General features: G+C 48.4%; 1 protein-coding gene across 2 annotated transcripts; it reads left to right on the plus strand.

Moving 5' to 3' along the window:
* Positions 1-869: 869 nt before the first annotated feature.
* On the plus strand, positions 870-25,365 carry LOC117962732 (inositol hexakisphosphate kinase 2-like). 2 transcript variants are annotated; one of them, XM_058988225.1, is made up of 6 exons: positions 870-1,047; positions 17,297-17,672; positions 20,381-20,612; positions 22,180-22,349; positions 23,201-23,376; positions 24,097-25,365. In XM_058988225.1, the coding sequence occupies exons 2-6, from the start codon at positions 17,459-17,461 to the stop codon at positions 24,667-24,669; spliced, it is 1,365 nt and encodes a 454-aa protein (XP_058844208.1). In that variant the 5' UTR covers positions 870-1,047; positions 17,297-17,458; the 3' UTR covers positions 24,670-25,365. The 2 variants fall into 2 exon arrangements, with proteins under 2 accessions (XP_058844208.1, XP_058844207.1); XM_058988224.1 differs by having other exon boundaries at positions 871-1,047; positions 22,177-22,349.
* Positions 25,366-26,524: the final 1,159 nt, after the last annotated feature.

The following is a 26,524-nucleotide window of genomic DNA, read 5'->3' on the forward strand; positions in this document are numbered from 1 at the left end:
TTCCCAGTAAGCCTCTCCCAGTGGCTCCAGTGTTGCTCCCATACAGCCACAGCCCAGCCCGCAAACATAGAGTTGCACAAGACGCGGTGCAGACAGGGCGCGGGGTCGAGCAGCGCTAAGAGCAAGCCCTTAAACTGACAGGCTAGACGGAGCTGCAGCGTGGATTTAATCACACTCCATGAGGACACACAGCTTCCAGATATATGAACACTCAGGGGGTTTGAATCCAGCTGATTCACGCTGTGTCAGATGCAGCGTGGATTTAATCACATTCCACAAGGCTGCTCCTGACAGCACATGCGTGTTTGTGTGTGTGTGTGTGTGTGTGTGTGTGTGTGTGTGTGCGTGCGTGTGTGTGTGCGTGTGTGTGTGTGTGTGTGTGTGTGTGTGTGTGTGTGTCGCAGCCTTCAGACACGTAATTGGACCCCGCAAATCAAACGAGGGACAAACACAACCCCATTGGACAACATTCACAAGCACACTGGGGCCACAACTCGGTCTCGCTCCCCTCATCCCACAGGTGCACTGGTTCAGGGCATAAACAAAACACGCAACATCAACACAAAACAACACAACTCATAACAGTACAGATCCCTACAGTATACATGAATGAACTGCACCCGTTACAATCACTGGACAACACAAAAACATTATACACTGTACAAGGTGTTCTCCAAGTTTAATGAACAAAACAAAAACATTATAAACTGTACAAGGTGTTCTCCAAGTTTAATGAGTTGTGTGCGTCCTTTTGTTTCGCGTGTGCTCTTTCTAATTACTGGGAAAACGTGGTTAATTAACCAATTAGCATCCACAAAAACTCAACGTTAACAGCATCAGTCACTGCGGTCCCATAGCAACGGGACGTCACAACAAACGCCCCCGCACAGCCTATCGGCGCCGCGGTCCCGCTGTCACGGGAACCAATAGCGGACCTGCACCAGAGAGAGGCTGATCGACTGTCCGCCATTTCAGGATTCCGGACTGAAAGAAGTCGGTGAAAAAAATACAAGAAAAGAAAACACCGATAAGGTGGAGAATAAACAGGTAAATCGCCCCTATTATTAAGTGGTTGTTATAAAGGAGTGTGAGAAGTCGACTGGTTTTTATAGAACGCGTCTGACAGTGACGTGTGTTCGCAATGATTGTTCCCGTGCTGTTGAAACCCCGGATATTATTATTATTATTATTATTATTATGATGGCGGTTGGCGGTTGATATTATAAATCCCCTTCAGGATCCGAGTCACTTCACCCGTGTCGAGCAGCTCCTCGCCTGCATCTCCAGGGCGGTGCTGAGGTTATTTAGTTGTGTTTTCTGGTCTGTGGTTCGCAGGGTTTTGGTAAATTGTAGGTTCTTTTGTCCCTGATGATCGCATTGTTAAAAGTGACTGAGCTGGCTGCTTCCAATCACATAATAAATCAAAGAGAAGGCTGCGCTGTCTCTCTACCCGAATTAAAAAGCACCTTTTCGAGAAGAAACACCTTCACTGTTAATCTGAGAGGAGTAAGCGAGGTTTATTTTAATTATTGTCCAAAAAAAGAAAATATTTAAACTCCAATCCATTTATTTTTCTCTTTATCAGCACAACGCGAATCAACAACTTCATTAATAATAATAATAATAATAATAGTCTTCGTTGAAGTTAAATGTTTTCTTGTACTCTACCGTGTTAGTGTGTGACGTATTGAACACTTCTGCGTCAGTCACCATTGTGCAATAGTAATATTGCAGTCTCTGTGTTATTTTTAGTATTATGTGTTGTAAGTGTTACAGCAGAAAACAGCTGTATAATAATTCTAGTGTTATTGTATGATTTATGAATGGTTTTCTAAACCCGCAGACCCCTCCGTGTTACTGTTGTCATGGTCTGTGATTAATCTGAAGCGGTTGAGATCTCTCTGCATCTCTACATGTATCTCGTCTTACAGCGTCATTCCAAGCCCTGCTTTAATGCATTGAGTCTCAGGGTACGACCGCGTGTTCTGTGATATCGATACGATACCATGCACAGTGTCGTGCTATTCCATACTATCGCGATACTGTGGATCCTTTGTCCATTACATGTTAAATGGCTGCCAAACTCATTTTTTTGCAAGTGAAAAGTACGTAAGAGGTTAATACACAGTTAATAATGCTACAGCATGGTGGAGTGCTTGCTGTTTAAATTTATATATATAATACACACACACACACACACACACACACACACACACACACACACACTGCTGAAAAGAAGTTCCAGTGTCTTCAGAGGTCATTGTCACTGACTATAACATTCAATGAACACTGGTAAGAAAGAGCAACACTTAGTGTAAGTGACACATTTTCTTTATTTCTTACATATAAAAAAATAACTCTGGCTAAATTAATAATATCATGAAACCCCTTCCTCAGGATTGGATCCACTTGAGCTAGACTGACCCGGGACAGACAAACAGCTGTTTCTTTACAGTCTGTCTGTTTGCATCCCCACATATTCCATATCACCATGTGTGAATCCTATAGGGGTTGGACACTATACAGAAATGAAATCCAGGAATTGGAACTGACCGATAAACTGCAGTGAGCCACAAACACCTACGAGAGTCTGTGAATTGTGCCCGCAGTATATTAATACCAGTGTCCAAATGGTGATTCATACATTTATGAAATAACAAACTGACAGCGTAGCGTTGAGTCCTGCATTACACCATGGACTGGCAAGGACTCTCCCTCCCATTGCATAGCAGTCTGAGCTGCTCCAGGTTTCACCAGGAGCCAAGTCATACCTCCGGTCACAAGCTCAGGTGCCTAAGCTCCTGCTATGCAATAGGGGGTTTATTTCCATGCCTGGACAGTGACTGTGTTGATGGGGAATGTTACTGGATCTTCATGAAGGATGCTGGGGTCTGCAGTAGGTCAACTCTTCCCTCAGATGTCTGCTGGTATGACATTCCCTCAGTGCCGCAGAGCAGCTGCACAAGCTGTCCCTGGATATATTATGTATTATTTAATCCTGTGTAATCCACTGTTCCCTCTGTGTCACAATGCAGCATACTGTAGCTCTGCAGTCACCCATCAAACACCTCGTTTTCATTTGTGAATCGCGGGCCTGTGTGTTGACAATAATCACATTCCAGTAAGGCTGCCATTGCATGGCAGCTTCCATATTGTGCTGTGAGCCTAACTGGATTAAGAATGGAATCGTGATGGAAAGTACATGTGAGCTTCTGCGTGCAGTATGTGGATGAGACTTGATTAGAAACCCATGTACATTGAGGATGGAGGCACCAACCACTTCAGGGTCACTTGACAGGTCAGAGAGAAAACATTCTCATCACAAGACACTGTGTGGCTCCGCATGGGCGTCTGTTCTCAGAGACCTGTAGAATTGTGTGGGATCGCTTTATTGGAGCCACGGCTGGCATGACCATGCTAACTGAAATGCTGTTCACCCGGCTCCTTGCCACACGCCTTGCGCACCTCCTCAGCAGAGAGGTCAGGGCTGGGTGGCTTGTTTTTGAAATGCTGTTCACCCAGCTCCTTGCCACACGCCTTGCGCACCTCCTCAGCAGAGAGGTCAGGGCTGGGTGGCTTGTTTTTGAAATGCTGTTCACCCGGCTCCTTGCCACACGCCTTGCGCACCTCCTCAGCAGAGAGGTCAGGGCTGGGTGGCTTGTTTTTGAAATGCTGTTCACCCGGCTCCTTGCCACACGCCTTGCGCACCTCCTCAGCAGAGAGGTCAGGGCTGGGAGGCTTGTTTTTGAAATGCTGTTCACCCGGCTCCTTGCCACACGCCTTGCGCACCTCCTCAGCAGAGAGGTCAGGGCTGGGTGGCTTGTTTTTGAAATGCTGTTCACCCGGCTCCTTGCCACACGCCTTGCGCACCTCCTCAGCAGAGAGGTCAGGGCTGGGTGGCTTGTTTTTGAAATGCTGTTCACCCGGCTCCTTGCCACACGCCTTGCGCACCTCCTCAGCAGAGAGGTCAGGGCTGGGTGGCTTGTTTTTGAAATGCTGTTCACCCGGCTCCTTGCCACACGCCTTGCGCACCTCCTCAGCAGAGAGGTCAGGGCTGGGAGGCTTGTTTTTGAAATGCTGTTCACCCGGCTCCTTGCCACACGCCTTGCGCACCTCCTCAGCAGAGAGGTCAGGGCTGGGTGGCTTGTTTTTGAAATGCTGTTCACCCGGCTCCTTGCCACACGCCTTGCGCACCTCCTCAGCAGAGAGGTCAGGGCTGGGTGGCTTGTTTTTGTTGTATTTTTCCTCTGTCATATCGATCGTGCATCTTTTCCTCGGCTCATCATTTATTAAGCACTTGAAGTGTATGAAGTTCCTGCTTGCAGGGATTAATATGTGCCATCCGATCTGGCTGTCGGCGACCTGCAAATCTGGATCCCTGTTTATTCAGGGACTATAAAAACAGAGAGAGAAGAGAGAGGCAGAGAGAAACTGCTGAGTGGACAGACCTGCTCTCGAGTTTCTCTCGGTTTGGAGATGCAGTAATTGAGCTCTCTGCTCAGACTTGAACAGGGGTTAGCAGCAGATTAGGGGATGCTGGTGCTCTGTGTAAATTTGCTGAAAGATAATATTGCACCTTCCCAGTGACTGACTGACTGAGTGACACCAATGTGAACTTACAGTACAGTATTTCCATTGTCCCTTCAGATGGATAAAATGCCAGAAGTTGTTGCATCGCACTGGCTTGCAGCTCCTGTTTGCCTTTTATGATCAGTTTCTCCTGATTTCAGGTTGACTTCTTCCTGTGATAAGACTTCCTCTTAAAGGGCTGTAGAGAAAGACCCCTTGGTTGGGTTGCAGGGGTAATCTAAGTGAGCTGAATTGTTGACACTGTTTGTCAAATGAACTGTGATCTACAAACATTACCTTTCAATGCTTCCAAGAGAGCTCAGTGTTCCTGAGGAGGAAGTGGAAATGTAGAGAAGCGGGTCTTTGAAAAGCTAGTGTGTGTAGATCTAATGAATAGAGTCCGCTCTTCGGGTTTGTTATCAGTGATTCGGCGTTCTCTCCTGTGGCCATGCCTCCAAACTGGCCCGTTTTTAGGGTCCTCATTTAAACTGGGTTGTCACACACTCCTAGCCTCTTGTAGACGTTTCGGATTGCATTGGACTGTAATCCGATGAACTGTTTGATTTTTTTTTTTTTTTTACGGCAGCCTGGCTCTGACTGAGAGATCTGTTGTAACTTCTCAAGCTTCCTCATCGCAGTTTAAATAACTGTTCTCAAAGTGACTTGCACTCTCACTGAAGTGACTAAGCCAGGAGATGAAGGTCTCATATCTGTCAGATGTTTAGGAGGACAAGTTAGCCAAAGGATCAAACAGTTTCCAGTCTTTACTTAAGATAAGGCAAATCATTTAGGAAAACACAGCCTGGGAAAACATACTCTTAAATGTGTATGAGAGATCCCCTTATCCTAAAGATAGGATAGCAGGGTTAGTGTGGGGACAGATAGGATAGCAGGGCGAGTGTGGGGACAGATAGGATGGCAGGGCGAGTGTGGGGACAGATAGGATAGCAGGGCGAGTGTGGGGACAGATAGGATAGCAGGGCGAGTGTGGGGACAGATAGGATAGCAGGGCGAGTGTGGGGACAGATAGGATAGCAGGGTTAGTGTGGGGACAGATAGGATAGCAGGGCGAGTGTGGGGACAGATAGGATAGCAGGGCGAGTGTGGGCACAGATAGGATAGCAGGGCGAGTGTGGGCACAGATAGGATAGCAGGGCGAGTGTGGGGACAGATAGGATAGCAGGGTCGAGTGTGGGGACAGATAGGATAGCAGGGCGAGTGTGGGGACAGATAGGATAGCAGGGCGAGTGTGGGCACAGATAGGATAGCAGGGCGAGTGTGGGGACAGATAGGATAGCAGGGCGAGTGTGGCTGTGTGTATGGAAAAGAATATTGAATAAAGTAGCTTACACTGCACACTGTATACGCACCTCTGTGTTAGGAAGAGCTTGAAACATGTCAAGTTTAAACACTGTTTGCTTCTCTGAAGCTCATGTTTCATTCTTCTCAGTCCTGGACCGTGCTTATTTTGCTATGCAGTGCCCGGCACCCCCCTGCCCAGCCAGGCTGTTGAAATGGAACGGGTTTGTGTTGAGTCACGAGCAGTTCAGTTCCTGTGTTATTTGGGTTCTTTGTGAAAGGAGCTGTAAGGGATGTATTTAAAGCATGCCCTCACTTTCACGCTGGGACAGCACTCTGCTGGTTTATCAAAGGGAGGAGAGTCCAGGCAGTGGAGATGATAATCATGAGGATTGCCACATTTCAGATCCCAGGTACTACTTGAGGTTTATCTCAAAGCGATACTTCATTTCGGTGCCGTCACGCCAGTCCACAAAGAGTCACCACTAAATACTGGAAGATTAAACCATGGTTGTTTCTAAAATGACAGGGTGTCTGTTGTCACAGGTCAGCAATGTAAGCAGAATGTCCTCCGTTCTGGGGTTCAAGAAAGAAAAAAAGAGAACCACCCAGGCCCGTGATGGAGACAGTGGAGTTCAGGCAGGATTTCATGTTTTTCCCCGTTACGCAGCAGTGCGGGCTTGGTTGTAATCCCAGTGGGAGTGGGCTGTAATCTCCTGCCCTGTTCCCTGAACTCCACAGGTACGCCGCTGTGCTGCGTGCGTCACTGACAGGTTGTTTTTTTTGCCCTCTGTCGGAGTAAAGCTTTAAAATCAGGTCATTTTAAAATGAGTAATTTCGTTCCTATAGCTGTAGCTTTTGCAGCACAGTTTCCAGCACTTTTTGAAACCTCAAAGTGTGTGTGAATAAGGCATTGTCCCAGTGTCCAGGTCAATAAGCGATGCAGTTAAAATGGGTTTATCAGTTTAGCATCAGCAGTGCTGTGTAGAGTTGCTTCTAAATCTGTGTTGTTGTAAACCCAGCGGCACCCTACCACATGAGCTGTTGAAGAAAGCAGAGTTAAACGCTGTGACTGTACAGTAGAGCATGTGTTCTCATGCTTACTGTTAGGCTGGGCTGTTAGCTGTTTGTTTGTGGGTCTTGTTGTAAAGCGCCCTGGGATGCTTGTTGTGTTGTGTTGTGTTGTGTTGTGTTGTGTTGCGCAGTGGGAGTCTTGCAGATGCACTGCTGCAGGTCCCCAGTTGGTTGTTTTAATGAGTCGAGAGGGAAGGAGAGTGGAACAGCGTGCTGGAACATTGTGTGCCACGGCTCTGAAGGGCCAGGTTACACTACAGCACATTACTGTGCCTGGGCTGAGCTCTCACGAACACACAGTGCAGAAAATGAATAATCCGGGATGTAAAATGCATCATGGCTTGATAAGCTAGCCCGCTGGGTGTGAGGAGCACGCACCTACAAGAACACTTACTGAGACGCCTTTTTACCTGGTTAGCAAAATTAAAAAATGGGTTCAAGATTTTTTCACTTTATTAAAACCTTGTTTTTAACCTTGTATTTATTTATTTATTTATTTATTTGTCAACTGTAAAAGCATCATTGCATGTGTCTAATATCCATGACGATCTCACGAAACAACGCAAATGCAGAACTTCATTCTGGTTATGAGGGCTGATCCCAATTCCCCTGGACGTGTTCACGGTTAAAGTCAGCAGAGAGAAGGTGGGCTTGAATACCTCGAGCACAAGGTGATCCTGAGTGCATGTTCTTACTGGAGCTGGAAGCGATCTCTCATTCAAATCCAGTGACAGAATGAGCAGGTGAATCGCCCTGTTCCAGACACACAGTCAGTGTGAGTGAGTGAATCGATCTCTCATTCAAATCCAGTGACAGAATGAGCAGGTGAATCGCTCTGTTCCAGACACATAGTCAGTGTGAGTGAGTGAATCGATCTCTCATTCAAATCCAGTGACAGAATGAGCAGGTGAATCGCTCTGAGTCCTAACCCCTTGAATGCACCTCCCGGACTGTGAGGCTGAGTCCTAACCCCTTGAATGCACCTCCCGGACTGTGAGACTGAGTCCTAACCCCTTGAATGCACCTCCCGGACTGTGAGGCTGAGTCCTAACCCCTTGAATGCACCTCCCGGACTGTGAGGCTGAGTCCTAACCCCTTGAATGCACCTCCCGGACTGTGAGACTGTTTCCTAACCCCTTGAATGCACCTCCCGGACTGTGAGACTGACTCACCAGTCCTAATCACCCCGTGTTCTTTAAATTACACGGCTCTTACGCACGTATATGAAGAAAATGAAACGTCCGATGAGCAGGCAGATTTGTTTTAAATCTCATAATTTAGTTGATAATGGTAATAGAGTAAAAAAACCCTAAAGCATCCACCCTGTTTAATAGGCCTCTATAATACAGTGTGAGCTCACTGTGGTGGAGGACAGTGATAGAGAGAGAGAGAGAGGGAGGGAGCTGGGAGCCAGTCCAGTGTGACTGCGTTCTGTACTAGACAAGCATGCTAAACATTCCCAAGTAACTAAGACTAAAACATCAAAATGGGTTGGTGGTTTGGATTTAAGCACGTGTAGTTGAAGCTGAAAACGCAACAGAATTTCTACTGGTCTTAATCAAAAGCTCTTTAGCTGCGTACGGCTACAATGAGAAAGAAAGACCCTGTTTAGCACCGTCCATGCAAACACAAGTACAGTGCGGGAAAGTCTTTAACCTGCCCTACCCTCGGGTAAAAAAATCAATTAAAGACAGGCTGAGATGCATGTTGTATGAACATGCTTTTTGAATCTGCTGGTGTGGAGAAGCAGGTGTCGTTTATCAGCATGGTTAGAAAACGTACAGTAGCCTAAGATGTGATAATCACGTGGATTCTGAGCCTCCTTGTGTGGTGAGGAGGAAAAACAAAGAGATGTGACTCGTCTTGCCTTGAATCCTCAGGACCAGAATTCAGTGCTTTAGTCGTGTTCGTTTTCACTGTGTCTGGTGCGGTGAAACAGTTAGTCCCCGCGGTAATGACGCAGTTGTTTTTGCAGTTTCAGTTTCAGTGTCTCCGAGCGTGAACCCTGCGTGTGCGTGTGCGTGTGTGACCTGGTATAAGATCTGTGCGAGCTTCTAATTCGGAAAGTTTCCAATCTGCTGTGAATAATTGAGGTGACGCTTTTTAAAATTTAAACAGGTGGTGTGGCGTTACGCTGACTGCGGTGCTGGTGACGTCTGTGACACGGCCTCTGGACTGGAAAGCACAAAACAAAACAAGAAAGCATGATTGCTGGCTTTGTCATCTTCGTCCTAATGCAAGCCAAGTGCGATTTTGTTTTCTAGGACTCGTTTGTTCGGTACAAAGAATGTCAGTGAGTTGTCGGCTGGTGTGCGTGCAGCAGCGCTGTGTCCAGTGCAGTCTGCCCCGGGTGCGGCTCTGCTGTCTGGTGTTCCGGTTGTGTGCATGTCTGGTATGCTGTGTGGTGTGTGAGAGAAGGAGGCTGTATCCCTCTATTACTACAAGCGCGTGTTCTCTGATTCATTTGCTGTCTGCCTCCACTACAGCCTGGAAACCACTAGAAAGCCTTACTGCATCTAAATATAAACCTAACGGGTGCTAAATTAAACGTGGAAGCCTGTCTGCCTGTCGTAGACCCGACACTCAAGCTTCCCTCCCAGCGTAGTCCTGGGACCCCCTGCAGCGGGTTAGCGAGACGTGCTTAACAGAGCTGCACCAACCCGTTATTCCAGGGTCGTTAACATTCCAAGAGAGACAAGGGAAGAGCCAGCTGCCTGGGTTTGTGTGGATCGCTGTTCTCCACAGAGTCTAAAGAAAAGCAGCAATCATCACAAATCTAAGCAGCTGTTTCTACACTTGTTTCAATGGTGAATTGTGGAGAGCGTATCTGAAAAATCATGCAGGTATAATAGCAGGGGTTCACAAATCCTGGGCTTATAGGTATCATTAAATAATTCACTGATTAAGACCTGGAAAGAGGATAAGTTGGTTGGATTCAGTCATTTTAGGGTACAGACGGAGCAAAGACCAGGAGGGCTCCGGACCTTGCGGACTGGAGTTCTGGAATTGAGCCCCCCTGGTGTGTGCTGCTGAATGTATTGTGTCCAGAACCTCAGAGTGATTCCCTGTGAGTGGAAGGGACACCGGAGGGCTCCTTGACGTCTCCCTCGTGTTTCCGAAGGTCAGCTCTTTCCTAGGGGAGGGGAGAGGATGATGCAGGGTTGACGTGCCCAAGCACCTCTCGGCACCAGCGCGCTCTGAAACGGAATTATTTTTAATTTGTAACTCTAATTGGTTTAATCCTGCAGGACCTGTTTCGTTATCTTGGTAGCTGATATAATGTTACACAAGCGGGTCTGCTCTGAGTCTGCTGCCTGAGGGCAGCTCTGCGTTGAGATCCTATCGGTTTCTCAGAAAGTTGAGCAGCAAGTGATGAAGCTCCTTAGAGTGCTGGCTGACCCTCTTTAAGTCCCTTCAGCTCTAACCACTAGACCACACTGCCTCCGTCCCTCAGCTCTAACAACTAGACCACACTGCCTCCCTCCCAGTCCCTTCAGCTCTAACCACTAGAACACACTGCCTCCCTCCCTCCGTCCCTCAGCTCTAACCACTAGACCACACTGCCTCCCTCCCAGTCCCTTCAGCTCTAACCACTAGAACACACTGCCTCCCTCCCAGTCCCTCGGCTCTAACCACTAGACCACACTGCCTCCCTCCCAGTCCCTCGGCTCTAACCACTAGACCACACTGCCTCCCTCCCTGTCCCTTCAGCTCTAACCACTAGAACACACTGCCTCCCTCGCTCCCAGTCCCTCAGCTCTAACCACTAGACCACACTGCCTCCCTCCCAGTCCCTCAGCTCTAACCACTAGACCACACTGCCTCCCTCTCTCCACGCCCCTTCAGCTCGATCTATTATTTTTGTGAGATTGCAAATTCCTGTTGAGCCTTGTGCAGCTCACTAGTCTTCACTGTGAATTCAGCCCCTTGACTGTGAATTCAGCCCCTTTACTGAGTCCGCTCTGTGTGTTTGAGTTTGTCATAATGATGACACGCTGCACGCCTCAAGGGGGAGACGAAGGAAAGGAAGATTACCGGCACGTGAAACTACGAATTTGAGAAATGCAAAGCCCCTCAGTCCTCCAGGATGATATTTGCATGGGCGACGAGAAAAACAGAGCAGCTAATTGGATGCAGTATAAAAATAACCCGTTGCCTAATCCCAGTGTAATTCTGGAGCATTGCTGGCTGATCTGGGGCCAGGATTACAGTGCGATTTACAGAGGCACATTCATACAAATAAGATTACAATAAAAAACCTCCAAAAAACAAAAGTACAAAACGTAACAGTTAAAGATGGGAGTGAGTGTCTCTCTGTCCACATGAACTTCATAGCAGGAGGACCGTGCTTTACAGATGCAGTCAGACACTGCGGTTCATCAGCTTTAGAGCAAGGCTGAGCTGGAGTCCTTCTTCAGTGCAGTGAGGAGGAAGGTCATGCCAGCCTGGACTGAGAGCCTCCACGCTGGGCTGCAGCTGGGAGCCCCTCGAGCGAGCCGGGGAGGAATGTCCTCCTGACCCGTCGGTGCCTAGGCATTGAGAGGAGAGCGATGGTGCCAAGTGAAGCAGTCTTGCTGCTCAATATACAGTGTTGCAGTGTCCTCGTGGTGTTCAATCAAACCCTCACTTACATTATTTTGAGTGTTTCTGAGTTTGCATACACTCCCATATAGGGCAGGTTTCCTTTTCCAAACTCCAGAGAGGTCTGTGGGTGGGGATCAGCACAATAATGAAAGTTAATACTCACTGCAAATGCATCCAGAGTTTTCATTTCAAACTATTGTTTAGTGTTTGAAATGTATATTTTAAGTATGGTGGGGACATGGCCTAGGTCCCCTTCTTAACAGCTGGGGTAGCTGGATAAGCCCTTTTGAAAGAGCGTCATGGACAACAGGCATTAATACATGAATACATTCATGCATAGCGAAGCGTCATTGTGTAAGCTCATGTGCAAGTGATAGGTCGTGCCCGGCCGGCCTGTCTAACAATGGATTTGATCTTTGAAGGTTTCTGAAAGGTTCAAGGTTCACTCTGTTTGTCCCTCTGCCTCCCTCTCTCTCTCAAAGCCCTGACGCTCTTTCATTGCATGTGTTGCCTTTGCATCCCTGCCAGTATGTATGCATTCTCATGGCACTGGGACAGCTGGTGTTATTAATGATGTGCCCCCCCCCCCCCCCCCCCCTCGAGGGGCAGTCGGAGAGCAGCCTGGCTGCCCTGCCTGGCTCCTGCAGTGAGACTGTGTGTCCGCTGGGCTCAGTGACAGCTGCCCCCTCGCACGCTACCCTCTCCCCCTTCTCAGGTAAGCTACACCTTTTAGAAATGCTTGGAGAAACGGAATACATTCAGTGACATACTTTTCACTTGAAGTCGTTTTCAGTGTCTCAGTTTAGCACTATTAAGTGTTTAACGGTTCAGGATGATAGAAACTTGACGGCCGACACACCAAGTCAAAGAAGAAGTAAACGCAGCCCCCACTCCCCCGTCGCCCCCCTTTCCTCCGTTAAGATGTGTTCACACTGGCTGCGGTACAGTGCACTTTTTATGACCCCTGGTCCTTGGAGAGGCTTGAACTGTTCTGCTAGACGTTTATAGATGATGTTTACCAGCACTTCTTGGAAAATAAACGTCCCCTCATTGCTGGCTGGTGGACTTGGCGCGGGTTCAAGCGTGTGTTGCTGTTGCTGTTGTTGCTGAGGCAAAATGTTTTCCAAACAAGCACGACACAGCTGGGAAGCTGCAGTCCATAAAACAAGGGAAGCTTGTTTCTGGAAGTTTAGAGTCCTGTCAAAAAGTCACAGCAGTCTAACCAGTGGGACACACCATCTCCCAGTGTCTTGCTGTTAGGCCCCACAGTTTACCTCCCAGTCCCTCAGACGCTGGGCTCCAGGTCCGCCCTCCCTCCCTCCCTCCCTCCTTCCCTCCCTCCTTCCTTGGTTGGTATTTTCTTTGTATTTGATCGCGTGAACCCTAACTGTAAAACGAGCAGCGATCGCTCCATTACAGAGAGAAAGACAACAAGATGAGAACACAGACTCCTGTGATGAAACTTGGGTTGGGATTGAGAGTGTTCGAGTCTGGGGGCGTATGAAAGAACATGTCTGTCTGTCTGTCTGTCTGTCATCTGTCTGTCCCTCTGATGGCCCTGGTGTTTGTATTCCCAGCCTTGCCTGGGGGTGTGAATTCCTAGCATGCTTGTTAATGTTAAGCAGTTACACAAGTTGGTTTAGTTTTGAAAACCTGGGGCAAGGTTATAAATATGAATCCTAAAGAATCTGAAATGCTGTGTGCCTTGAATTCTTCACACAGATACAGTTTCTAAATCTGGAAGGAGGTCATGTGCTTTGCAGCGTGGGGCTCCGGCATGCTGGATGGGCTCCACTGAAAACGGTGTTTATTTTGTTCAAGTAAAAGGGGGATTGAGAGGGGTGGGGCGTTATGAACCCCTGGGGCTGGAGTCGCAAGACTGTCAAAAAGCTTAAAATACAGACTCAAGACAGGATCGGTTTAGACAGGCGTGTCCTTTCAGCGCTGTGTAGCAGAGAGTGTTGGTCTGCATGGCTGTTTGTAATACTGCTTTAGGGAGAAACAAGAAAAACACCTAACACTGTAACTATTACACTCTCAATAGTGCCCAATTTAAATATGCTTGAAGAACCCTAATAAGAGCAAAGACACACATTTTCCACAAGCAGTCTGTTTCCCAGTATCTTCAAAGCATGACATTTAAAGACATTGAGAAAGGCTTCTGGTCAAAACTATTTTATTCTGTTTCTTTTAGTGTCTTTTAGGCTTTGTGCGTTCGGAAACCCCACTGCAGTGCTTTGATATTCAGGGCTGTCGCTGGTTTACTCCGTTTCTGCGAGTCCCTGAACCCCGTGCTGGAGGGAAAGGGGGGCGGAGTCCTCCTCCTAAGATTAGGAAGGGTGTGTGTTTCATTATGCATTTGTTCTACAATGAGCAGACTGCGTTCTGTTTTTGTTGGTGTTGTATCGACAACGATGCTGGAAATGACTCTCCAGGAACGAGACGGCAAAGAAAGAACGAAAGAAAGAAAGAGAGAGAAAGAAAGAGAGAAAGAAAGAAAGAAAGAAAGAAAGAAAGAAAGAAAGAAAGTTAGGTCACTGGCTCTCAGGAAAACAATAGCCAGCACTTTGAAGGCTCCCAAACTGAGGTCTCAATCCTATTATCTAGTTCAAACCAGGCTAGAAAAGGGCACCCAAAACCCCAATAGTGTGTAACAGAGGAATGGGTTTTGTTATTACATATTAAATAAAACATTGTTTTTTAGGACTGTGCTTGCCTACTGTGCATTTGATATCTTAACATCTTAAACCCACTTGTTTTGTGGTCTGAGAAGAAAGGAATGTGTTCTTCTGATTCTTTCATCATTAAAGATGCAGGCCTGCCCCCTCCTTCCTTCCTTCCTTCCTTCCTTCCTTCCTTCCTTCCTTCCTTGGGATTTTCTTTGTATTCGATCGCATGAAACCTAACAGTAAAAAGGAGCTGATGAGAAGACTCCAGAGTCCATTGGGGAGGGTTTGTTTGGTACAGAAAGTCTGGAACAGCATTCAGCATTCCATGTGGGCGGGGCAAAGGTCTCACTGTCCAATAAAACAGCACTGGAGGCGGGGCACATTCGTTTTTTGCCAGCAGGTGTTTTCTTCAGTCTTCCTTCTCAGGCAGTGGGGCCCTGCTCACTGAAAAAGCTTTTGCTGGAGTTTTCAAGAATGTTTTGAATTCTCCACCATGCAGCAGTCCAGAACGGTTTTGTGAAAATCGAACTTTGTTCTTTGAAACGTCTCGTGAGGTGATGCTTCATGGAAAAAGAGGTTCATAATAAGTTGGATCATCCTGTTTACTCTCCAGATCCTTGCACTGTGTTTGGAGCAGCTAGGAGAGCCTGTACTGTGCTGAGCTGCGAGAACTGAACGGTGGCCATGTCCTCGACCATCACAAATCAATGGGTCGGGTTGTGAAAATAGCTCGATTACGAGCCATGCAGAATAAATTCAGCCCCCTGCCCCTACAGTGGAAGTGAAGAGGTACAGATTTATTTTAAAAAGACAACAAGCAAAAAGTGAGAGAGTGTGAGAGGGAGAGAGCGAGGGACGAGCTCGCACCTAATGGTAGTGCCACACTGATTTAAATGAAGTGGGATTATCTTGGTGTCGTGGAAGACGTCCTTATCGAAGGCACTTTTGCCCCGCGTGATCTTCAGCATCCAGTCCCGACTGCGCTCCTCTGCATTTCCTAGTAGATTACCGGTGGTGCGGGAATAATGCTGCTCTAATCCCACTAATTGAGTTCCTTTATCTTGTAACTGGTTCAGGTCTGTGTCTGTGGTGCTAAGCAACCGTTCTGTCCTGTTTGTCTGCGTTGCTCTGATCTCCTGCACAGCCTGACCCTGGTCACTGATGGGTTGGGAGCCCTGGTTCAGGTCTGGTAATGAAAGGGTTAAGTACGCTCACAAGTAGCTGATGAAAAGCCCCACAATGGCTGGCAGGCTGGCTGGCAGTGAGGGATTGTTTTAAAGGTTAAAAAGTCCTCTGTGTGAGAGAGAGAGGGGATAACCTGATGTATTAATAGCAGCTCTGCTTGGAGGCTGTCTGGCAAGTCCTGACCTGTATTGTTTGCTGCTCTCCTAATCTTGGAGATTTATGAGCTGAGCTTTTTTCCGATGCCTGTGCCTCTGGAAAACGATTTAGACTCTACACCCCCTCCTTGTTCGCGCATTGTCCAGTTCTAGAGATGGAATTTTAAAGCTCTGCACGTTTCATTCTTCACTTTCACCTTGCTGTTCCGTGCATGTGGTGAACATTCAACAGGATTATTTTCACTGTTTGATTTTGCATTCATTTTTGGGGGTGTCCGGTGCCTCCAAGCTCATCCTTCTTGACTCTTGAGATTCACGCGCCTGTATTGCAGAGAATGTATTTGTATTTGCTTGCGATTGTAAGTCGCCCTGGATAAGGGCGTCTGCTAAGAAATAAATAATAATAATAATAATAAACGCTGTGGTGTAGCTTTGTTAACGGTGACTTGTGAAAGTCGTCTGTCTTCGTGTTAACATTGTGTGTGGGTTTGCTGCTGTCGTCACGGAGCAGCACCGTGGTGGGGCAGCGCTTTAGCAGAGGGAGCGGGCAGATCATCCTAATCTCTGGGGCTTCGTGTGCCCTCTTCAGGAATCCAGAGACACCAGACATGAAGATCTCTGGAAAACTACCAACCCAAATCCCTCTAGCATCCTCTGATGCTTTACAAAATCTAATACACTAAAGAGAGCTCTGCACTGCTCAGATAAGTGCGTACATGTGTGTATGTTTAGTAATAAAAAGCCATGGCAGCTGTCCGCTCTGTGGAGCAGTGTCCTATCTCCAGTCCTGATTTAAAAGGTTTTTGCAGTGCTGCACTGCTCAGGATTCCTCAGTGAACAGTAAAGTGCTGCCTGACTGCTGGAGGTGCACTCTGTGAAATCATGTAATCAAATAGCAAAATAGTCAAATAATTAATAGGGCATCAATATTTAGCAAACAAAAATGAAGTAGCCTAGATGGAAACAAAATGTCTCTATCCATATATAAATCAAGATCTATAAAATAACCCCAAACTGCCCTACGTTCGAAACACCCAATGTGAGTGCAGAGAGCCCAGCTGCCCTTGTTTCTGTGCTCTGTGAAGCCGCTGGCCCTGTGTGTGCAGTTAGTGTTGTTGCAGCTCCTCTGATCTCCCACAATCACAAGAGTATCCATTTCACCATATTCATGTGTTTTTGTCTGTGAGTTTGTGTGTGTTTTTCTTTTAAATTCCTGGCATTTCACAGCACAATCGTAAGGTTGTTTTTCTCTGCTTCTGTTTCTGTTTCTTTGTTGCACTGAGTGCATTTCCTCGCTCTCGCACTCCCTCTAGTGTTGCGGCGAGGTTGGAAGAGAGAATGAGAAAAACAGCTGAGAGCAGCAGTCTCTCTCGCTCTCACTCACTCTCTCTCTGTCTCTCTCTCGCTCTCTCTCGTTCTCGTTCTCCCCCTCCCCCACTCTCCTTCCTTTGTTTGTCAGACCCTGCCTAGCTCAGTTTCCACCCTGACGACAGCTTGCGGCTGCTCTGATTGGCCGTGCCGTGTGGAGGGGCGGGGCTGAGCTGTCTTGTTGTGATATTTTTCTCAGAGCTGTGAGGTCATTGCCTCAGTTCAGTACTAGGCGCTCCTTGGGATACATCTGATCTGAAAGCACTCGGAGCAGCCTAACACAGCCCTGTCCTCTTGTTTTTATTACAAATCGCGTTCGCTGTTCCCTTCATGTTTTTATAAACACTGAGAGCTGTTTGTAATCAGGATCGCCGCGCTGTGTTTGCATTGCAGAGCCTGTGTGGAACAGCGACAGACGGAGGAGGGATCGCACAGCCCTGCTGCTTCCTCTCAACTCCTGGGACAACCAGGCCTCCTCTCTCGGCTGAGCGCCCCCCTCCCCTCCCCTCCCCTCCCCCCCTCCCCTCCCCGCTGTGTGTCTGATGCCCTTTAAAGATGAGCCCTGCTCTGGAAGCCATGGAAGGGGAGCAGCAACGCTACGGCAACAACAAGGGGGTCGTGCTTGAGCCCTTCGTGCACCAGGTGGGAGGCCACTCCTGCGTGCTGCGCTTCAGCGAGCAGACCATCTGCAAGCCCCTCATCCCCCGAGAGCACCAGTTCTACAAGAGCCTGCCCGTGGAGATGCGCCGATACATCCCCCAGTACAAAGGTAAGGAGCCGGCAGCATCTCTCACACACACACTGTGCACGGCATTGCAGTTCAAGATGTATTCCTGTCGTGTATTCATCAGAGTCGTTTTATACATGCAGTGGGGGAAAAAAACAACACATCCAGCACCATGTCTCTCCCTCTCTCTCTCTCCCTCTCTCTCCCTCTCTCTCTCTCCCTCTCTCTCCCTCTCTCTCTCTCCCTCTCCTCTCTCTCTCCTCTCTCTCCTCTCTCTGCCCCCCCCCCCCCCCCGCTCTCGTTGCGGGTACTTCTGATGCTAGTGGAGTTGTTTTTCGTTTAGGTGTGTGTGTGTGTGGTGGCGCAGGGTTCACAAGGACAGGGACAGGGTGCCGCGTTTGCTAATGTCAATGTCCTCGGACACAGGCAAAGCCTCTGTGGCCCCGGGTTTGACTAACACAGCAGCTGGGATGCTACTGCGGTGTGTCTGTCAGCCTTACCCAAGGGATGTGGGGTAGAGGAGCGGAGAGGTAAGTGATGCAAGGTGGGGCTTCTCTTTAAAATAAATCCAGGATTGCTGTATATGAAGATTATAGAACTGTACATGTGTGTATTACATGTCTATTCATATATATGTGTGTGTATATAAACTCGTTTGTGTTGTGTGCAGATACATCTAGAACAGTACCTCTCTTGTTGTTGTTATCATTCTTAATAAACAGGCTGTGTTCGGGCTGCTCTCTGATGTTAACTGTCGCTTTGCTTTGTGTTTTTTTCAATGCCTTCTTCATGTATTTTGGCGCTGGTGCCCATGTTTAGTTGTTTTGCTCATGCATACAGACAATGTGAGTGTGTTTTATACAGCTCAGTCCATTCCGATATACTGTTCATTCGATGATCATGTGATCTTTTAGCAGCACCGAGAGCCATACACTAATAATAAGAGCTAATTAATATCCGTTCAAAACAGCACTTCTGAAGTGCGGTGCCCGCTGAATGTGCAATATTAGGAATGGATTCAGTGCAGGATGGTAAGAAGAGACAGCAGTAAGAAGCTGTGTAGCCTTGCTGGTGTACTGGAGGGAGGGGAGGGGTGTGATCTAGTGGGGCCCTCTCCTCTATCCTCTCCTCTCTATCCTCTCCTCTCCTCTATCCTCTCCTCTATTCTCTCCTCTCCTCTCTATCCTCTCCTCTATCCTCTATCCTCTCCTCTCCTCTCTCCTCTCCTCTCTCCTCTCCTCCCTGACCTCCCCTGGTGTCACTGTGTTTTGAAAACAAGGTGGAGGGCAGGGCAGGATCCCGAGGGGTTAATCATCCTTTCCAGTCAGCCAGGCCTCTGTTTGCTTCACATTTGCATCAGAAAGAGGAAGCAGCTCACAGCAGGCAGGCTCCTGGGTCCTCGGGCCCCTTCTTTTCTGTAAGCTGCTTGCTAGTAGAGGGTACCTTGTTCTCGCTCCCTAGATTGATATTTCTTTTTGTCAATTACATTTTATTCAATTTGACAATCTGTACTTTTTTTTTTTTTTGCAATAAAACAGATTGTAATATTTTTTTCTCATTTGAAATGAATGTATAATATGCACGTATTGTATTGGACCAGCCTGCCTGTGCAGTCAGTTTGCAGGGTGGTAGAGTCATCTCCATGCCTTGTTTGTCTGTGTCCCCCCACCTGCCGACCTGCCAAGGAACTCTGTACTGCCCCCTGCCCCCCCTGTACCCAGCCTCCTCCTGTGCCTCAGAGACTCGCTGCACTTTGTGCAATATGAACTGGTGTGAACCCAAGCCCCCTGCTGCCACTGCCCTGTCACTGAGACCTGAGAGACATTGACCTCCAAACACACAGAGGCAGAGAGAGAGAGAGAGAGAGAGAGATTCAGAGGCACGTTTGATCTTGTTTCATGTTTCACAATCCACGAGCGGAATGGACTGTCCTGTGCCTCTGTTGGGACTCCAAGCTGTACAGCAAACCTGCTGCTGTGTGTGGGAGGGAGGGAGGGAGGGGGTTACGCTAAAGACACTCTGGGGGTTCAGTTTGCTGCTCTTTTCCTTGGTGTGTGCTCTCCTCGTGTCGCCTCTGTTCTCATTGGATGGAGGGGTTGCACTTTGTGTATTTCAGAAACAACAATAAAATTTACCAAACTCCAAACAATTCTGCACTTGTGTTCGTGTCGTTTACCTGGACAAACAATTACAATGTGCTTTTATTTTTTTTTTTACTTTATTATTTAATTATTATTATTTAATTGTGGTTGAGCAGCAGTGAAATAATTTGTCATGGCAATAAAACGAGTGGTTTTCCCCGAGTGTATCGGCCTCTTGTGATTATTGTTTTGGGTCTCATCACTTTGCTGAGGGATCTTCTTCCGGCACACGTGCTGCTGTGTGTCTCTCTCTCTCTCTCTCTCCTCTCGAATGCTCTCTCATCCTTTCTCTTGTTCGTTCTGTCTCTCTCTCTCTCTCTCTCTCTCTCTCTCCTCTCGAATGTTCTCTCATCCTTTCTCTTGTTTGTTCTGTCTCTCTCTCTCTATATATATTTTGACCATGCAGCTGTTTGTCTGTCCAGATCTTTTGATCTCTGTTAGGTTGAGATGCCTGGAGGCAGTCTGTAGAGGCTGGGGATTCTCAGTGAGTGAATAAGGAGTAAGAGGAAAGACTGCTCGCTTCTGGTTGGGGTAAAACAAATCAAACTTGTAATAAGCGGAGCGAGTCGGTGTGATTCTGACAGTGTGTCTCCCCCTTCCTCCCCCCAGGAGTGGTGTCGGTCAGTTTCGAGGAGGACGAGGAAGGCAATCTGTGCCTCATCGCGTACCCACTGAACGGAGGAGACCACGGGGAGCTGGAGAAGAACGTGGACCTCTCGGACTGCGAGCCCAAGAACAAGCTGCTGAAGTGGAGCAACAAGAAGCCCGGTCTGTTACTGGAGAACGACAACTACAGCAAGGAGAGGGTCCGGCAGCACCGCAAGGAGGAGAAACTCAAGAGGTACGAGGCAGACAGAGACACACACACACACACACACACACACACACACACACACACACACACACAGCAACTACAGCAAGGAGGAGAAACTCAAGAGCTACGAGGCAGACACACACACACACACACACACACACACACACACAGCAACTACAGCAAGGAGGAGAAACTCAAGAGGTACGAGGCAGACACAGAGACACACACACACACACACACACACACACACACACAGCAACTACAGCAAGGAGAGGGTCCGGCAGCACCGCAAGGAGGAGAAACTCAAGAGGTACGAGGCAGACAGAGACACACACACACACACACAGCAACTACAGCAAGGAGAGGGTCCGGCAGCACCGCAAGGAGGAGAAACTCAAGAGGTACGAGGCAGACAGAGACACACACACACACACACACACACACACAGCAACTACAGCAAGGAGGAGAAACTCAAGAGGTACGAGGCAGACACAGAGACACACACACACACACACACGCACACACACACACAGCAACTACAGCAAGGAGGAGGTACGAGGCAGACACACACACACACAAACGCTCAAACACACACGCACACCCTGACTGTAGCCACACACACAGACCAGAGACACGGAGAGAGAGAAAGAGAGAGAGAGACACACAACTTAAAACAGACACACGCACACACACACACAGACACACATGAATGAATGTCAGCTGCAAAACAAACATTTCCTTGAAAAACGAAACGCGTCAATGCAACGAAGCATTTACTGTTAACCTTGTCCCACATACACAGTCTCGCAGAGAAGGTGCGTCTGTTTATGACAGACAGAACTGCGATCATACCCTTCTGTTGTATTGTGATGTATCTTATTGTATTACTTGTATTGTAACGCTTGAAATGTTTTTGCTTACGATTGTAAGTCGCCCTGGATAAGGGCGTCTGCTAAGAAATAAATAATAATAATAATAATAATGTACTGTGTGAGGAATGAGTGAATTCAGTGTACAGGGGTGTGCTAATAGCGGTGACCCCCTTTCTTCCACAGTTAGCAGAGCGATGTGCTCGCTAGCCCAGGCTCTGCTGCTGCTATCTGGGGCACTGCGTTCCTGCTGCCTGCTCCCCAGAGTCCTCATTGACACACATACACAGTGATGCACACAACAGATCCCCAAGCTAACAGCACTCAGGCTGCAGAGAACAATTAGAGCAAAAAATGATAATTCAATGAATCCATCCCAGCCCTGTTTGCTCACTGCTCTTGACTCAACCTTTTTTAGATCAGTTATGTTATTAGTTTATTGGTTTTTAGTACCCCACACCTGAATTTTTTTTTTATTTTTTTATTTTTTTTTTCAAAGGGGGTATAAAGAAATGACGTATTTGTTGATGACCTTGTGAGCCGCCCCCTGGCTGTGATCTGCACGTGTGGTTGTGTGTGGCTGTGCGCCACGGTGTTTCCACACAGTGTGTTCAGTGTCCTGCTGGATAGTGTTCCCCTGCCTGTGTGAAGTGTCTGTCTCTCTTCTGAAGAGAAGGACTCCCACGTGCTAATGGGCTCGTTTTTCTTCCTTTTCTCCCCAGTAGCTATAACCTGGACGAGGAGTTTGAGCGCCTGAAGAAGTCTGAGGTGCTGTACTGCAGCCTGGAGAAGGGCAACGTGGTGTCCCAGATCAAGCACAACCCGTGGAGCATGAAGTGCCACCAGCAGCAGCTGCAGAGAATGAAGGAGAACGCCAAGCATCGGAACCAGTACAGTATCCTTTCCATCGCTGCGCCGGGAGCACTGCCCAGGTGTGCCAGGAGCGCGCTCCCTGCGTTTCACTGCTCCCTTCAGCACCAAGGCATTTTCCCTAAAAAGGAGCTGGGATCGAAATAGTTTTGGTGGCGATCCCTGCCAGCATTCCTAGGGAACCAGGAATTCCAGAGTTTATGATCCGGGCTGCGTGGCTCTGTTTTATTTGATTTTTTTGTAGACGTTTTAACCTTGAGATCCACCAGAGGCTATCCTGTTACACAGACGAGCCCTCATTGAAATGTGAAAGCCGTACCTTGTCTGCTCATGCAGGACACAGAGACAGTGCCAGGGAATAACCCTTTGAAAGGGTGAGAGAGTTCTGAAATGAGCCCGTGGAATCTGAGCTTCAATCTGCTGTGTGGAGTGTGATTCCAGCAGGAAGTCTGTAGTTTAGTAATTGGTTACCAGTTAGCAGTTGGCAGCTCTGAATAGCTTATTAACTGATTCAGGGCAGATTAGGAATGGGAACCTGACTCTGAGACTCCAAGTGCAAAGTACAGTCTCTTCATGCTTGTGATTTTAATAAGAAGTTAATACGTGGTGTGTGTCGAGGTGTCTTGTATTGTAAGAGAAGTCACTGCACACAGAGTGAGCAGGCAGAACTACACAAGATGACACCTCATACAGTCAGAGACACACCGTACACCCCACGTATTAACTTAGATGATAATAGTAAAGGGTACTCCCAAAACCACGGACTGACTCCACCTACACGCGACTGCTCCAGCGCTGGCGTTGCATAGTGTCAAGGCAGTCTGGTCTCCAGTCTTGTTTGCTGTGTGTCTCTTCCTTGACCCGCCGGCCTCTCAGAATTCATCCTGCTGGAGAACCTGACGTGGCGCTACGAGGTGCCCTGCGTCCTCGACCTGAAGATGGGAACACGGCAGCACGGGGACGACGCCTCTGAGGAGAAGAAAGCCAACCAGATCCGCAAGTGCCAGCAGAGCACCTCGGCCATCATCGGAGTGAGAGTCTGTGGCATGCAGGTGAGGGAGGGAGAGGGGAGAGGAGACGGGGAGAGGGGGGAGGTGAGTGAGGGAGATGGAGAGGGGGAAAGGGGAGTGTGAGGGAGAGGAGACGAGGAGTGGGAGAGGTGAGTGTCGAGGGAGAGGAGAAGGGGAGGTGAGTGAGAGAGGGAGGCGAGTGTGAGGGAGAGGAGACGGGGAGAGAGGGAGGTGAGTGTGAAGGAGAGGAGACGGGGAGAGGGGGAGGTGAGTGAGGGAGAGGAGAAGGGGAGGTGAGTGAGAGGGGAGACGGGGAGAGAGGGAGGTGAGTGTGAGGGAGAGGAGACGGGGAGAGGGTGGAGAGGGGGAGGTGAGTGAGGTAGAGGAGAGGGTGAGGTGAGTGAGGGAGGGGAGAGGAGACGGGGAGGTAAGTAAGTGTGAGGGAGAGGAGACGGGGAGAGGGGAGAGGGGGGGAGGTAGGTAAGTGTTTTGGAGAGGAGAGGAGACGGGGGATAGGGGAGAGGGGGGGAGGTAGGTAAGTGTTTTGGAGAGGGGATAGGGGAGATGGGGGAGGTAGGTAAGTGTGTGGACCAGCATACAGGACTGTCCTGACTTACAAAGTGTGTTTTGTTTGGGTCCAACCCCTAATGCTATTTTTCTTTAATAAAACTGAGCCATGGGGGGGGGGGGGGGGGGGGTTGTACGTCTTTGTACATTTTCAGTGTGTGTGGTTTTCCTGAGTGACTTCTCCCTCCCTATCAGGTGTACCAGTCAGACTCGGGGCAGCTGATGTTCATGAACAAGTACCACGGGCGCAAGCTGACGGTGCCGGGCTTCAAGGAGGCGCTGTTCCAGTTCTTCCACAACGGGCGCTTCCTGCTGCGGGAGCTCTTGGAGCCGGTCCTGCGCAAGCTCTCGGAGCTCAAGGCCGTGCTGGAGGCCCAGGAGTCGTACCGCTTCTACTCCAGCTCTCTGCTCATCATCTACGACGGCAAGAAGGTGCAGCAGCAGCCCCGGCACCGCGGCGGAGAGGAGGGCGACGAGGAGGAGGAGGAGGAGGAGGAGGAGGGCGGGGAGGGAGCCTTCGCCTTCACCCAGCAAAGGAAAGTCCGGGGCAAGCAGGGCGGAAGCGCGGCGGGGGGCTGCAGCGGGGGTCCGGGGGGCAGCGGTGGCTCCTGCAGTGTGGACGTGCGCATGATCGACTTTGCGCACACCACGTGCCGCTACTACGGAGAGGACAGCGTGGTCCACGAGGGCCAGGACACGGGGTACATCTTCGGGCTCCAGAATCTGATAGAGATTATTAAAGAGCTGCAGGACGACAGCGGGGACTAAAATCTGGGCTAAGACTCTTAACTAGGACAGTGTTGTACGACATCGATAACGATAATGATGGTGGTAGTGGTGATACAACACATTCTAACACAACGACCTGCATAAGAAAATGTAATATTAGAAAAGAACCAATGGAAGGAAAAATACCATTGCGATGGCCAGGATTGTAGTTCTGTGCTACTGTACTCTACTGCTACTGCTACTGCTACTGCTACTGCTACCACTGCTGTTATCCCTCCAGAGATGAAACACGAAGGAGCAGCTGTGGCAGTTAAAGCTGCAGTCCTTGCTTTTTTCTTTCTTTTTGTTCGTTACGGAGGTGACCCCCCCTTTCCCTAACCATCTTCATCCTATCGTCGTCGTAACCCCCCCCCCCCCCCCCCAAAAAAAAATAAATGCAGCCCCGAGGAGAGGGGCTCTTTGGGACTTGGAGCGACCCGCCTACAAAGACTCTTGAGAGAGAGAGAGAGGGTGTGATTGTCCCCGTGTCTTCTCTCTCACACACGGACGTGAGCACATCGACAGATGGGAAGGACTTTCTGTGAAGAGTTCAAAGGGCATTTCCAGGGCAGGGGGCGCTCTACCCCCACCCCTACCCCCCTTCCCTAAATCCAGACATAAAGAAAGATGTTTTATTTATTTGAAATATTTCTACAAAGAATAATAATAATACTATACTAAAATAACTTTGTAAAGCAAGTAAGAAAGAGAAAACTTTTGGAGAATTCAAATTGTAAAGAGGTGGTGTAAGAAGAGGAGAAAACATTCCATATTGTTTTGACAATTTTGAAATACCTCTCTGTGTTTATATATATATATATATATATATATATATATATATATATATATATATATAATAAATTTCTGTGTGTACAGTATATGTCAAAAATAAAATACAAATAATAGACTTTGTTGTTTGTGGTAAGCAGCTGGTGTAGCGAGTTATTGTTAAGAGCCAGTCTGTCTGACTGCAGAAATGAGCATTCGAAGGGAAAACTATCAGAAACGAAGTCTAGCTGACATGCCAAGGGAAAACTATCAGAAACGAAGTCTAGCTGACATGCCAAGGGAAAACTATCAGAAACAAAGTCTAGCTGACATGCCAAGGGAAAACTATCAGAAACAAAGTCTAGCTGACATGCCAAGGGAAAACTATCAGAAACAAAGTCTAGCTGATTAGAGGCCTCAACCCAGCAGCTGGTTTGAGGGTCAAGGTCTTCTCCACTGGCACGCTCCCCCAGAGCAAAGTGCCAATCCCAACTTTAATAGGATTTGGGTCACTCTCTGATCCGGGAGAAGCAAAGAAAGAAGAGGCAGGCTAACGAGGGGCTGTTTGGATAATGTGGTTTTAATGTGACCCGGGAGTCTGAGGTTTTTAATGTGACCCAGGAGTGTGAGCATATTGAATCAGGGCCATTATCTGAGAGTCCGCACACGATCCGCAGACGCCTTCATTTGCATGCTTGGGTTCTGTTTTGTTTGTTTTCCGACCCCTGAGGTTCACGGTCAGTTAGAGGGCAGCACTGTGAAGCAGCGAGCGTCTGACCCAGGCAGCTTCGTTCTGATGATGCTGCACCACCTCGGACGTGTCAACACTGTGAAGCAGCGAGCGTCTGACCCAGGCAGCTTCGTTCTGATGATGCTGCACCACCTCGGACGTGTCAACACTGTGAAGCAGCGAGCGTCTGACCCAGGCAGCTTCGTTCTGATGATGCTGCACCACCTCGGACGTGTCAACAGCAACAGATGTTTCATAATGTAAAGTTTACATCTACTGAACATCCTGAACATTCCAGGGGCACTGTCAGATCACGTGACACGTCCCTACCTCCTCACACACTACCACTGTATCACC

Source organism: Acipenser ruthenus, chromosome 16 (assembly GCF_902713425.1).
Source record: "Acipenser ruthenus chromosome 16, fAciRut3.2 maternal haplotype, whole genome shotgun sequence".
In the NCBI taxonomy this organism is placed as follows: domain Eukaryota; kingdom Metazoa; phylum Chordata; class Actinopteri; order Acipenseriformes; family Acipenseridae; genus Acipenser; species Acipenser ruthenus.